Source organism: Lepidochelys kempii, chromosome 1 (genome assembly GCF_965140285.1).
Source record: "Lepidochelys kempii isolate rLepKem1 chromosome 1, rLepKem1.hap1, whole genome shotgun sequence".
In the NCBI taxonomy this organism is placed as follows: domain Eukaryota; kingdom Metazoa; phylum Chordata; order Testudines; family Cheloniidae; genus Lepidochelys; species Lepidochelys kempii.
Genome location: NC_136380.1, coordinates 351,114,361 through 351,126,118, shown reverse-complemented (window position 1 = coordinate 351,126,118; position 11,758 = coordinate 351,114,361). Strand labels below are relative to the sequence as shown.

The 11,758-nt window shown below is 48.5% G+C and overlaps 1 protein-coding gene across 2 annotated transcripts; it reads left to right on the top strand.

Annotated features, from left to right (window-relative positions):
- The first annotated feature begins 463 nt into the window (after positions 1–463).
- On the top strand, positions 464–5,409 carry GCC1 (GRIP and coiled-coil domain containing 1). 2 transcript variants are annotated; one of them, XM_073329015.2, is made up of 3 exons: positions 464–494; positions 913–1,998; positions 3,668–5,409. In XM_073329015.2, exons 2-3 carry the CDS (start codon positions 952–954, stop codon positions 4,970–4,972), a joined length of 2,352 nt encoding a protein of 783 aa, XP_073185116.1. In that variant the 5' UTR covers positions 464–494; positions 913–951; the 3' UTR covers positions 4,973–5,409. The 2 variants fall into 2 exon arrangements, with proteins under 2 accessions (XP_073185116.1, XP_073185115.1); XM_073329014.2 differs by lacking the exon at positions 464–494 and having other exon boundaries at positions 541–1,998.
- Positions 5,410–11,758: the final 6,349 nt, after the last annotated feature.

The following is an 11,758-nucleotide window of genomic DNA, read 5'->3' as shown; positions in this document are numbered from 1 at the left end:
CCCCCCCCGGGACTGGGTACTCCGGGTCCGCAGCAAATGCAGCGTGCCCTCTTGGGCGCCCTGCTCCGGGCCCCCCTCGTGCCGCTAGCGGGGCGTTCACACCGCGCCCCCGCCGTGCGCCTGCGCACTAGGGCCCGCCGCGGCCGGCCTGCGGGCAGCGGAGTCAGAGTTTGTTGCAATCGGCCCATGCGCAGTGAGAGACAGCGGCGGAGAGGCAGGAGAACAGGGCCAACAGGCGCATGCGCGTCGAGTGTGGACGGGAGCGCTGGGATTGGCGCAGGCGCGGGGAGCGTTGGACGGGGATGATGGGACACGCCTAGCGAGCGCGAGTAGGGATCGGCGCATGAGCAGCGAACTTCGCCTGGTCTTACGCGCACGCGCTGTGGGAGGAAGCCGTGGGCCACGCGCAGGCGCGAGGCGCGTGAGCCGGGAACCATGGGATACGCGCAGGCGTGGTGAGGGTGGGAGGGACTCCGCTGGGGCCGGAGATCCGGGTGAGTGGGAACGCCCTCGCTGGGGTCTGAGGTGGGGCCGGCGGCGCGGGAGTGGGCTCCCCCCCCCCCCCCCGCCCGCGGCTGCTCCCGAGCCGCCCCCCTGTGGCGGCTGGGCGGGGGCGGGGGCCGCAGCGGGTGAAGTGAGGCCCGGGGGCTTTGCCGTGGCGTCAGTGACAGAACCGGGGTCACTCCGGAGTCCCCGAGGTCCCCAGCCCTGCGACGCGCCTGCGCCTGCGGGCCGTTCCCGGGCGCTCCGAGTCTTCCGACGCGTGTGTTTGCGCCCCAGGCTGTCGTGCGGCCCTGGGCTCCTGCTCTGCAGATTCGCTCGCCCATGAGCAGCCTCGTGGCCTCTGTTTTAAGACTTGCCGCGGCTATTTATGTAGCCTTCGTTCACGTTTTTTCCTCCCTCTCCTTTCAGGTTGCATGAGCAGCAAAGCTGAGCAGCCGCTGAGGAGTCATGGAGAAGTTTGGCATGAACTTTGGGGGTGGTCCTAGTAAAAAAGATCTTCTGGAGACTATTGAAACTCAGAAGAAACAGCTTCTTCAGTACCAGACTCGCTTGAAGGATGTTGTTAGAGCCTACAAGAGCCTGCTCAAGGAGAAGGAAGCCTTGGAAGCTAGCTTAAAAGTGTTGTCCGTGTCTCATGAGACAGACGTTGGCCTGAGTGGAGCTCACCTTGCAGACATTGCCAGCACCAGTGTTTCCTTTGCTGACTCTGCTGATGACAGGAGTTCTGTTCATAGTGAAGACAGCATGGGGACAGCTACAAGTGTGGACACTGCTGCCAGCTTGACCAGTGCCAAGGGTGAACTGGGGACAGAAGATGAGAAAACAGCAGCTGGGGCCTCCCTTCTGAAATCGGAGGAGGCGAGTGGGTCAGAGAGCGGCGTCAGCTCTGGCAGTGGGGATGTGCCGGTCGCTGCTAATGAGGCTGACAAAAGAGTGCTCCAGCTGAAGACTCAGCTGGCCACCTTGACCAGCTCCCTGGCTACAGTCACCCAGGAGAAATCCCGCATGGAAGCCTCATACCTAGCAGACAAGAAAAAAATGAAGCAGGACCTGGATGAGGCCAGTAAAAAGGCTGAAGAAGACAGGAGCAAGTTGGAGGCAGAAATGAAGTGTGTCCAGGAACAGCTGGCAGAAACCAAAGCTCGTCTAATCACACAGCAACATGACCGGGCCCAGGAACAGAGTGACCATGCCGTTATGCTGCGGGAGCTACAGAAGCTGCTGCAAAGTGAGAGGACCTTGCGCCAGGATGTGGAGCTAAAGCTGGAGGAGACCAGGGAAGCACTGGCTGGAAGGGTGTATGTGGCTGACCGTGTGGAAGAGTCTGAACTGCAAACCAAGCAGCTGAGCAGGGTGGTGGAGGAGCTGAAGAGAGAACTGCAGGCTGTGCAGGAAGAGAACAGCAAGCCAGATCCCCAGCTGCAGGAGCTTCAGGATGAGATTGTCAGCCTCAAGAGTCACTTTCAAGCACAGCTGCTGCAAGAGATGAGAAAGGTAATTCTCTGTTTGTACACCAGGGTGCACTAGCCAACATCTTGTATAGGAAGAGAGCAGTACTGAGTACACAGAGATTTGTAGTGAGTTTGGGTTGACATAAATCCTGCATCTTCATAGGACCATAAATAAGAGAGATTATTAAAAAAAAATCTACGGTTCCACTAGAAGGAATAACTTCTTAATAAGGATGCAAACTGCCATGCTTCAGGGCAAAAGTCAACCACTAACCAATGGGAGTAGGAAGAAACTTCTTTTATGAACAGGTACGGTATGATTGTCCATTATAGAGTTTCTTACACCACCTTCTGAAGCATGTTATCCTGGCCACTGTCGGAGACCAGATATTGGAGTGGATAGAGCACTGTTCTGAGCCATTGTGGCAGTTCCTATGATTTTACCTTTGTAAAACTTTTTTCAAGAGCCTGCGGTGAAAGAGCAGTGTAAATTGAAATTATTATAGAAATAATTTTAATGTAATGTTTTGTAAATCAACAGAAAATGGATGCTGAGGTAAATAACTCAGTAAGATGAGGTGAAATGAGAAGGGCTTTTAACCCTCCAGCTTCAGGGGCTGAGCTGGTCACCAGCTGGGGTCATGAAAAAATCTTTCCTCTTTTCCTGGAGGAATGAGATGCATTTTGACAGTTTCACACCTTCCTTGGCAGCCAGATATCAGACTACAAGGACCATTGTCTGTTCCATTGAGAAAGATCTTATGCTGCCATTGGCAATTGCTCCTCAGTGTTGGTGGGAGCAACATGAAACTGGTGTGTCTTGTGCCGTCCTTGGAAATGTCATGATATTCTTGGGGGAAGCTCTGCTGTTGAGGCCCTTCATGATCACTCTGTGTGAAGTTTGGCCTGGTGGGTCAGGGGGGTGGGGGCGGTAAGCAACAGGGCAGAAGACTCTCATGTGCAGGTGGGGAGAGAGAAGGGCAGAAACCAGGGATATGGAGGAAGAGAGTGATGAGTAGGTGATCCCAGATTAAAGAGAATAGAAATCATCTCCCGTAATTGGATTTGCTGCTAAAATAATTCCAGAATAAAATCTCCAACTCCTCCTGTTAACATTCCAGAATTCTTTCTTCTCCTCTGGATTTGGAAATGTCTAGAAAATTCCTTCCACCAGATAACACATGGGCATTAATTTCATTTTATCTCTGGTCTCACACTCCTCTGTGGGCTTGTCCTTGGAAAATGGCCTCTAATGAGAGGATTTCCCAGGGGAGTCTAACTAGTGGAGAAGATTACTTGAATTTGGCTGTGATACTAGCTCCACAATATGCTGCAGTTGTACCCAGTGCAGTTAGGAGTACTGCACCCTTTAGAGTACACACAGGTTTTAAGAAATCCCATAAGAAAAACAAGGCCTTAAGTGCTGGCATGCCTCTCCTTGCCAGTGCTAGTGTGGCATAGCAGCACTTCTTGCTTGAGAATGGGGAATGCAAATAGAAAATTGTTTTTCATTTGATCCTTTGTTTATTTATCCTTTAAATATGGGCCAGACTAGCTGTGTCATGGCCCAGAATTGATTGTGAGAGGGGAAGGGTGGCCTGGTGGTTAGGGTGCTAGCCTGGGATTCAGGAGACCAAGGTTAATTCCTGCCACAAATTTCCAGTATAAAACAAAACAGAAGTGTAACCTGTTTGTGCGCCTTTTGTTTCCAGACTGCACAGGCAGAAGAGCAGCTCCATCAGCATGCCCAGATGGAGGAACGTCGAGTGGCCAGCTTGGAGAGCCAGGTCTCTGAGGTGTCAGAGCTGCTTGGCACTTATGAAAAAGCCAAACAAAAAGACCAAATGACTATTCAGAAATTAAAGGACCGCATTGTGCAGCTAGACCTGGAAAACAAGACTCTGGCCATCGCTGCTTCCAGCCGATCCCCAATGGACATTCACACTGAGGAAGCCAGCCTGGATGTTAATGTTCTGAAAGACAAAATGGAAAAGCTGAAGAAGCTGCTGCAGATGGCAGCCAAGAAGAGCCAGCCCACCCTGGACATAGAGAAGCTCTGTGAGTTGGAGCTGCCAAAGGGCACTGAGGCTGGGGATGGGGAGAAGGCTACTGCTCTGTATTACCAACAAGAGCTGAAGCAACTGAAGGAGGAATTTGAAAGGTACAAGATGAGAGCACAAGTGGTCCTCAAGAATAAGTCAGCCAAAGATGTCAACTTGGCCAAAGAGCTAGAGGACACCCAGGAACAGCTGGCTGAGCTGAAGGAGAAATACATTGCACTTCGGCTCTCCTGTGAAGAGATGGAGAAGCAACACAAGCAAGAAATGGAAGCCAAGAAGCAAGAGGTGTCCCACCTGCAGCAGGTCCACAGGCAGGACCTAGAGAAATGCGGGCTGGATTACAGGGAAAGAGCACTAAAGCTGGAGGAAGAGATGCACAAGCAGCGGGACAGAGCCCTGGCTGTGCTGTCGGAAAAGGACCAAGAGCTGGAGCAGTTGAGGTCTCTAGCCATACCTTATGGGCTTCAAGGATCCAAAAATTACCTAGCACCAGGGAGTGACATGAGCAGTGATGATTTAATGGGTGCAGTCTCTTCTGAGAACCTCACCCAGGCTCTGCATCTTGCTGCCGCCAATGAGCCCACTTTCTTTCTGTATGCAGAGCAGCTGGCCCGGAAAGAGGTAGAAATTGTAGCCTTAAGGAAGCAGAAGCACAAACTGGAGAAGGAAGTTCACCAGCTCCAGGAGAGACTTTTGGTTGAGGAAGAGAAGCATAGGGAAGAGGTATCCACCCTTCAAGACCATATCCAGAAGAACTTAAGGGATAAGAGCAGAGAGGGAGCCAACCTGGAATATCTCAAGAACATTGTCTATCGGTTCTTGACCTTGCCAGACTCACTGGGCCGTCAGCAGACTCTAACTGCCATATTGACTATACTGCACTTCAGTCCAGAGGAGAAGCAGGTTATTATGAGACATTCAGCCAACAGCAGTTGGTGGCTTTCTGGGAAGAGATGAGAACCCAGGTCCTGCTCATAACTACTTTACTTTTACAGTGACATGTTCCTGTTTTCTAACTGTATAAGAAGAACTAACCATCCAGGACCTCTGCACTTAATTATTTGTGTCCATCATGTGTCAAGGGCACGGGAGCCTTCAGCGAAGTACTGAGCTTTTAGACTAATGCAATTAGCGCTAGGCCACAAAACAAATTGTCATCTCGGTAATTCCACTAGGACCACAACTTTCTGTGCCACAAGAATTCACTCTGGGTTAAGACTACATAAAAGGAGGTCCCCACTGAGGACATCAGTATTTTTTTAAATCAAATGTTCCTTTTTTTGAACCTGTCAAGTATAGAGTGGGGAAAACTTACTAAGTTAGGTCACTTGCTTGGGTCTTAAAACTCCAAATGGGCTCATGTCCTAAAAATAAAAGGAAAAGTACTTAACGGATTGGGCAACGCTGTGATGTAATCACTTTGCATTTTAAAAAACCCTGAAAACCAGGGAGAGATAAGTCTTAATGACCAGCTACTATCCAGATATAAGAAAGTCCTCAGAGACTTCCTGAAGGCTGCTAGTGAGTATGTGCGAGAGCCAAATTTACACAAGAGAGCAGAATAGCTCCTCAGATTGCTTGGAACGGTGCTAGACATTGGAGAGAGCTAAATTCTATTGGGGTAAAAGTACACCTAAAAAAAATTTCTTACTCCAGGTTGGGAATTTTCCACGTGCCAACATGTGCACTTATTAAGCACGAGCGTAGGAGGAGAAGCATATGGTGGTGTGTTGGCGAGAATTGCTTTGCCAGTTGTTTGATCCAAAGGGCTGAGTAATGGCTCCATGCCATTTCTAAAACAAAAAGGACAAAGTACCCATCTCATCAAGTTAGATCTGAGTTTTCTAACCTTCTTGGGCAAAGGGGAATTCAGTGTTAAATGTGTTAGATCCCAGGAAGGTGGTGATGAAAGCCTGGGATTGCAATGGCGAGCTGACCTCCAGCAACCATTTTTAGGCTTTATGGGGCTTGTCCAACATCCTGGATATTCTTAAACCTAGCCTTTTGTTCAGAATTTTTGAGGGGGAGCACAACTATTGAAGAAGTTGGAAGAAGCAGTGAAAGGTGTGGGGAAAAACAGTCTGTTGAGCAGAGAGAGCCCAATAGCTTACTGGGGAAATATGGTTTCAGTAAAGTACCTGTGTGTGTGTGTATATGAAGGCTTGGCCCACTATCATTTTAATCCGGAAGTTCTGCCAAAATTTCGCCAAGATTAAATGAGTTTGGCAGACAGAGGCCTGAAATAGTTTGAAATACCATTCTTCGGTGGACCACTGCCAATATAGCACTGGAAACAATGGCATTACTATTCTTTCTGGCTGTGCCCAGGAGCCCTTCGGCAAGACTGATGGCTGCTACACCGCCCAGTGTAAGGCTTTGACTCACCTGAGAAGACGGTAGCGCTACTCATTTCAGTAAGGGCTGCAGGACTGGCCTCTAACACAAGCCAGGCAGGGAAGGGGTTGGGCAGATCGATCAGGCTGTGGGTTCTGAGTATTGGAGTCTGCTGGCTGGGTTAGAAGGCTAGTCTGATGTGAAGTGTATGTATACCATTGCTTCCTCATGTACATCTCTGCACCTTCTGATCCCATTTGTGTTATAGAACATGCACCAGCCTAGAGCTGCAACACCGCCGAGGGGACTGGGTCCTGGTCTGTCCTGTCTGTGGAAAACACCCGTCTTTCTGGATTGCTATGGAAGGTGGAGTCTTGAGTGTGCAAAAACCCCTGCTTTCCATGGTCCATATCCAGTGGGAATCTGACCCAGTCCTTTTTCCTTGCCTGAGTGTGCTGTAGAGGCTGAGCTATTGAAAGGGACATCCTTGGCTCTCACTTGGGAGTAAGGGACAACTGCCCTGTGGCTGGCCTGGTCAGGAAGTAGAATCCTCTTCACCTGCAAGTCTCACATTGTCAAGCCTGTATTTCTCTGTGCTGAACTAGCAGGGGAGCAGATTGCTCTAGCCCCATCTCTTCTCATTCTCCTCTACCCACCCCTGGCAATGGATACCGACGTGACAGGGCTCAAGCTTTCAACCAGTTCTCTTTCCTTTTCCTGTGAGTAACTTTGCCTTTCTGGGGAGAAAGCATAGAGGCTGTCTGAGTACGCAAATGTATGATTCCTTTCCATAGTGCATTGGCACACCCAGACCACGAGGCGGCACCCTCTAATCTGTGTTTGTAACACGGGTAAAATTATAGCTTCTCTTCCCATCATTCAGCTTTGAATTTAACCATTGATGTCCCTGTTCTATAGGTATATCAAAGCCTATCTCAGTTTATACACAGACCTGGGGTATAATTATTGGCCTCAAATGCTGAATCATTATACTGAGTTTTGATCAGGTTACACAAGGGTCAGTCTTGAGAGTCAGGGATTAGGGGCCTGTTCCCAGATCAACACTGGGATCCAACTATCCTATCTCACAGGAGTGTTTGTAAGTACTTGGACATCCCCAGCTGAGGCCGTGTGAGTGTAAAACACTGGCTTGGTTATAAACAACTCCCAACAAGCTGGCCCTTAGGTGCCAGGGCTCTGTGGCAGCCTCATTTAAGTTTAAAAATGGAGGGTTTTAACAATTTAAATACAAACATTATGAATCTGTTTAGTAAGTACCCATCTGCAAAACTGTGAGGAGAGAGTTTGGGCCTGTGATAATCACGCTTGCTGGATCTTTTGCTAAAATGCTCAGTAGTAAAATAGGATTGACATTTAAACTCCCACTACGTTTTGGCATCACCAGCACCACATTGAAACGAACAGGGCAGTTCACACCTTTCAGAGCCGCTGTTGGAGGCTGTTTGCAGACTCTGGAACCCAGCACTGTACTGGTTACACTCAGTTCTCGTTTTCAGGGTTCTCTCACCCAGGTGGGCAAGAAATTTTTTTGTTTTTAATGACATCTGAGATTTTAATGACCCAGTTTTGCAGCCACAGAAGAGACAGGGACCTGTTTGTAAGCACATTTGGCCTTGTTTTAAGCTTCCTTCCTGGTACTTCGTTGTGTGGTGTTCCTGCTCAGGTTCCATTCCACTTGTGAGCCCTGGAACTGGGTTAGGAAATAGATGATTTAATCAGCTGGAGTTGTGATGCTCTGCAGCCTTGGGGAAGGCTTCTTTCCTAGGCACACAACCTGTGCAGTGCTGCAAGGATGTGTTGCTGAGTATCTAGGCAGTCATGCTTGCCCTTGCAGACTGGCAGCATGAGGGAGCAACCCTTAATGCTTCCAGGCCACAGTTGCTAAGTGGACTCAATTGCGTCAGCATGATGGGCTGTTTGCTCGGGTGCTGAAGAAGGTGTTCTTTGCCAAGAAGGCCAATGGCATTTTGGGATGTATAAGTAGGGGCATAGCGAGCAGATCGAGGGATGTGATCGTCCCCCTCTATTCGACATTGGTGAGGCCTCATCTGGAGTACGGTGTCCAGTTTTGGGCTCCACACTACAAGAAGGATGTGGATAAATTGGAGAGAGTCCAGCGAAGGGCAACAAAAATGATTAGGGGTCTGGAACACATGACTTATGAGGAGAGGCTGAGGGAGCTGGGATTGTTTAGTCTGCAGAAGAGAAGAATGAGGGGGGATTTGATAGCTGCTTTCAACTACCTGAGAGGTGGTTCCAGAGAGGGTGGTTCTAGACTGTTCTCAGTAGTAGAAGAGGACAGGACAAGGAGTAATGGTCTCAAGTTGCAGTGGGGGAGGTTTAGGTTAGATATTAGGAAAAACTTTTTCACTAGGAGGGTGGTGAAACACTGGAATGCACTACCCAGGGAGGTGGTAGAATCTCCTTCCTTAGAAGTTTTTAAGGTCAGGCTTGACAAAGCCCTGGCTGGGATGATTTAATTGGGGATTGGTCTTGCTTTGAGCAGGGGGTTGGACTAGATAACCTCCTGAGGTCCCTTCCAACCCTGATATTCTATGATTCTATGCTCTGCTAGGGCTCCTAAGCACTTTTGTTGGAATCAGCACAATGCTGCATTGTGATCTTCCTTGAGGAAGTGACTCTAACCAGGCCCACGCGTTATGCAGGGCTTTCCAGCCACAGACATATGGGAGCAGTGTCTCAGCAAAGATTTTTTGGGAGCAAAAGCTTGCTGAGTGACAGCTGTAACTGGAGAGTGGGGGAGTTATGGAGAGCATGAGAAGTGAAATTTAGTAGCCTCCTGTACATAGTGTTTTACACTTTCAAAGTGCTGTGCAAGCAACCCCTCTCCTCCATGGTAATTGGTTGTGATAAATTGTATAGTCAGTTGCTTGACCACACTTTGGTTTGTTATTTGTTTGAAATATACTTGAGACCAAAGAATCAAGGTCAGTCGGGTTTATTGTTGCAATACACGAAAAATTTGTATACAGTACCAGTCTCCAAAGAGCGGTTGCATGCAGTGATGGTACCTCATCTTATGCAGAAGTTGTGCTCCCCAAGTTACAGGTTTCAGTTGCTATTATTTACATGATTTTACAAGTTATCCGTTTCTTTACGTCACTGAAGTCCAACCCATCAGCTTGTTCCAGTTCCCTAACTTGTTAGAATCATAGCATATCAGGGTTGGAAGGGACCCCAGAAGGTCATCTAGTCCAACCCCCTGCTCAAAGCAGGACCAATTCCCAGTTAAATCATCCCAGCCAGGGCTTTGTCAAGCCTGACCTTAAAAACCTCTAAGGAAGGAGATTCTACCACCTCCCTAGGTAACTCATTCCAGTGTTTCACCACCCTCTTAGTGAAAAAGTTTTTCCTAATATCCAATCTAAACCTCCCCCACTGCAACTTGAGACCATTACTCCTCGTTCTGTCATCTGCTACCATTGAGAACCATAGAGCCATCCTCTTTGGAACCCCCTTTCAGGTAGTTGAAAGCAGCTATCAAATCCCCCCTCATTCTTCTCTTCTGCAGGCTAAACAATCCCAGCTCCCTCAGCCTCTCCTCATAACTCATGTGTTCCAGTCCCCTAATCATTTTTGTTGCCCTTCGCTGGACTCTCTCCAATTTATCCACATCCTTCTTGTAGTGTGGGGCCCAAAACTGGACACAGTACTCCAGATGAGGCCTCACCAATGTCGAATAGAGGGGAACGATCACGTCCCTCGATCTGCTCGCTATGCCCCTACTTATACATCCCAAAATGCCATTGGCCTTCTTGGCAACAAGGGCACACTGCTGACTCATATCCAGCTTCTCGTCCACTGTCACCCCTAGGTCCTTTTCCGCAGAACTGCTGCCTAGCCATTCGGTCCCTAGTCTGTAGCTGTGCATTGGGTTCTTCCGTCCTAAGTGCAGGACCCTGCACTTATCCTTATTGAACCTCATCAGATTTCTTTTGGCCCAATCCTCCAATTTGTCTAGGTCCTTCTGTATCCTATCCCTCCCCTCCAGCGTATCTACCACTCCTCCCAGTTTAGTATCATCCGCAAATTTGCTGAGAGTGCAATCCACACCATCCTCCAGATCATTTATGAAGATATTGAACAAAACTGGCCCCAGGACCGACCCTTGGGGCACTCCACTTGATACCGGCTGCCAACTAGATATGGAGCCATTGATCACTACCCATTGAGCCCGACAATCTAGCCAGCTTTCTACCCACCTTGTAGTGCATTCATCCAGCCCATACTTCCTTAACTTGCTGACAAGAATACTGTGGGAGACCGTGTCAAAAGCTTTGCTAAAGTCAAGAAACAATACATCCACTGCTTTCCCTTCATCCACAGAACCAGTAATCTCATCATAAAAGGCGATTAGATTAGTCAGGCATGACCTTCCCTTGGTGAATCCATGCTGGCTGTTCCTGATCACTTTCCTCTCATGCAAGTGCTTCAGGATTGATTCTTTGAGGACCTGCTCCATGATTTTTCCAGGGACTGAAGTGAGGCTGACTGGCCTGTAGTTCCCAGGATCCTCCTTCTTCCCTTTTTTAAAGATTGGCACTACATTGTTGTTCTGTTCCTTCCTTAGCTTTGTTCTGGACATTAGCATTCCTCGTACTGATCCATGAAGGTCCTTCCCTAGCTAGTACCATGACAGAGAACGAATGTGTCTGATTTTGACAAGTTTCCTATCCGCTTGTGCCAAATGCTGACTTCAGCACATTCCAAGTATTATGCGATCCTTAGCATAAGTGAACAGGATTATGGTGTAGACCAGGTTAAGTTCTATCACTATTGCATTATTGGTGCTTTGTGTATTACACACACACACACACACACACACACACACACACACACACACACACATTAACACCATATACAATATGTATATATGGTGCAGATAATACATATTATGAATATGTTATATATTTGTATGCTAACCGGCATATATTAGTCAACATCGGGCTGGCCAGTGAATAACAGATGCAGGCAAATTGCTGTTGTGGTGATCCCTTTGCCAACCCCAAAGGGAAGCACCCTGACTGGGTGACCCATAAGGGTCTCTCCATTCCATTTCAGAAACTGACTATTAAATGGAAAACCTCAGTGCTCAGCTGCCATTTGCTCCCCCAGCAAACTTACAGAAAAAACGAAAATTCCACAGGCAGATTCTGTGCCTGCTGGAAACCTTGGAAAGGGACCAAAAAACCAAGGAGTAAACACTTCAGATGGTGCCAGGAGAAGAGGGGCTGGGTACCTACACTTCGTTGGATGTTGGGCTGCTGGGAACATAAGTGGAAAGGATGGGGACTGAGTGAGTTTCTTCAATAAAGTGTGGTTTCAGAGTAACAGCCGTGTTAGTCTGTATTCGCAAAAAGAAAAGGA

Excerpts from the sequence above, each read along its gene's own strand:
- GCC1 (XM_073329015.2), top strand. The coding sequence starts at position 952 with ATGGAGAAGTTTGGCATGAACTTTGGGGGTGGTCCTAGTAAAAAAGAT. Across the intron at positions 1,999-3,667 it reads TGCTGCAAGAGATGAGAAAG|ACTGCACAGGCAGAAGAGCA; the intron begins GTAATTCTCTGT and ends TTTTGTTTCCAG.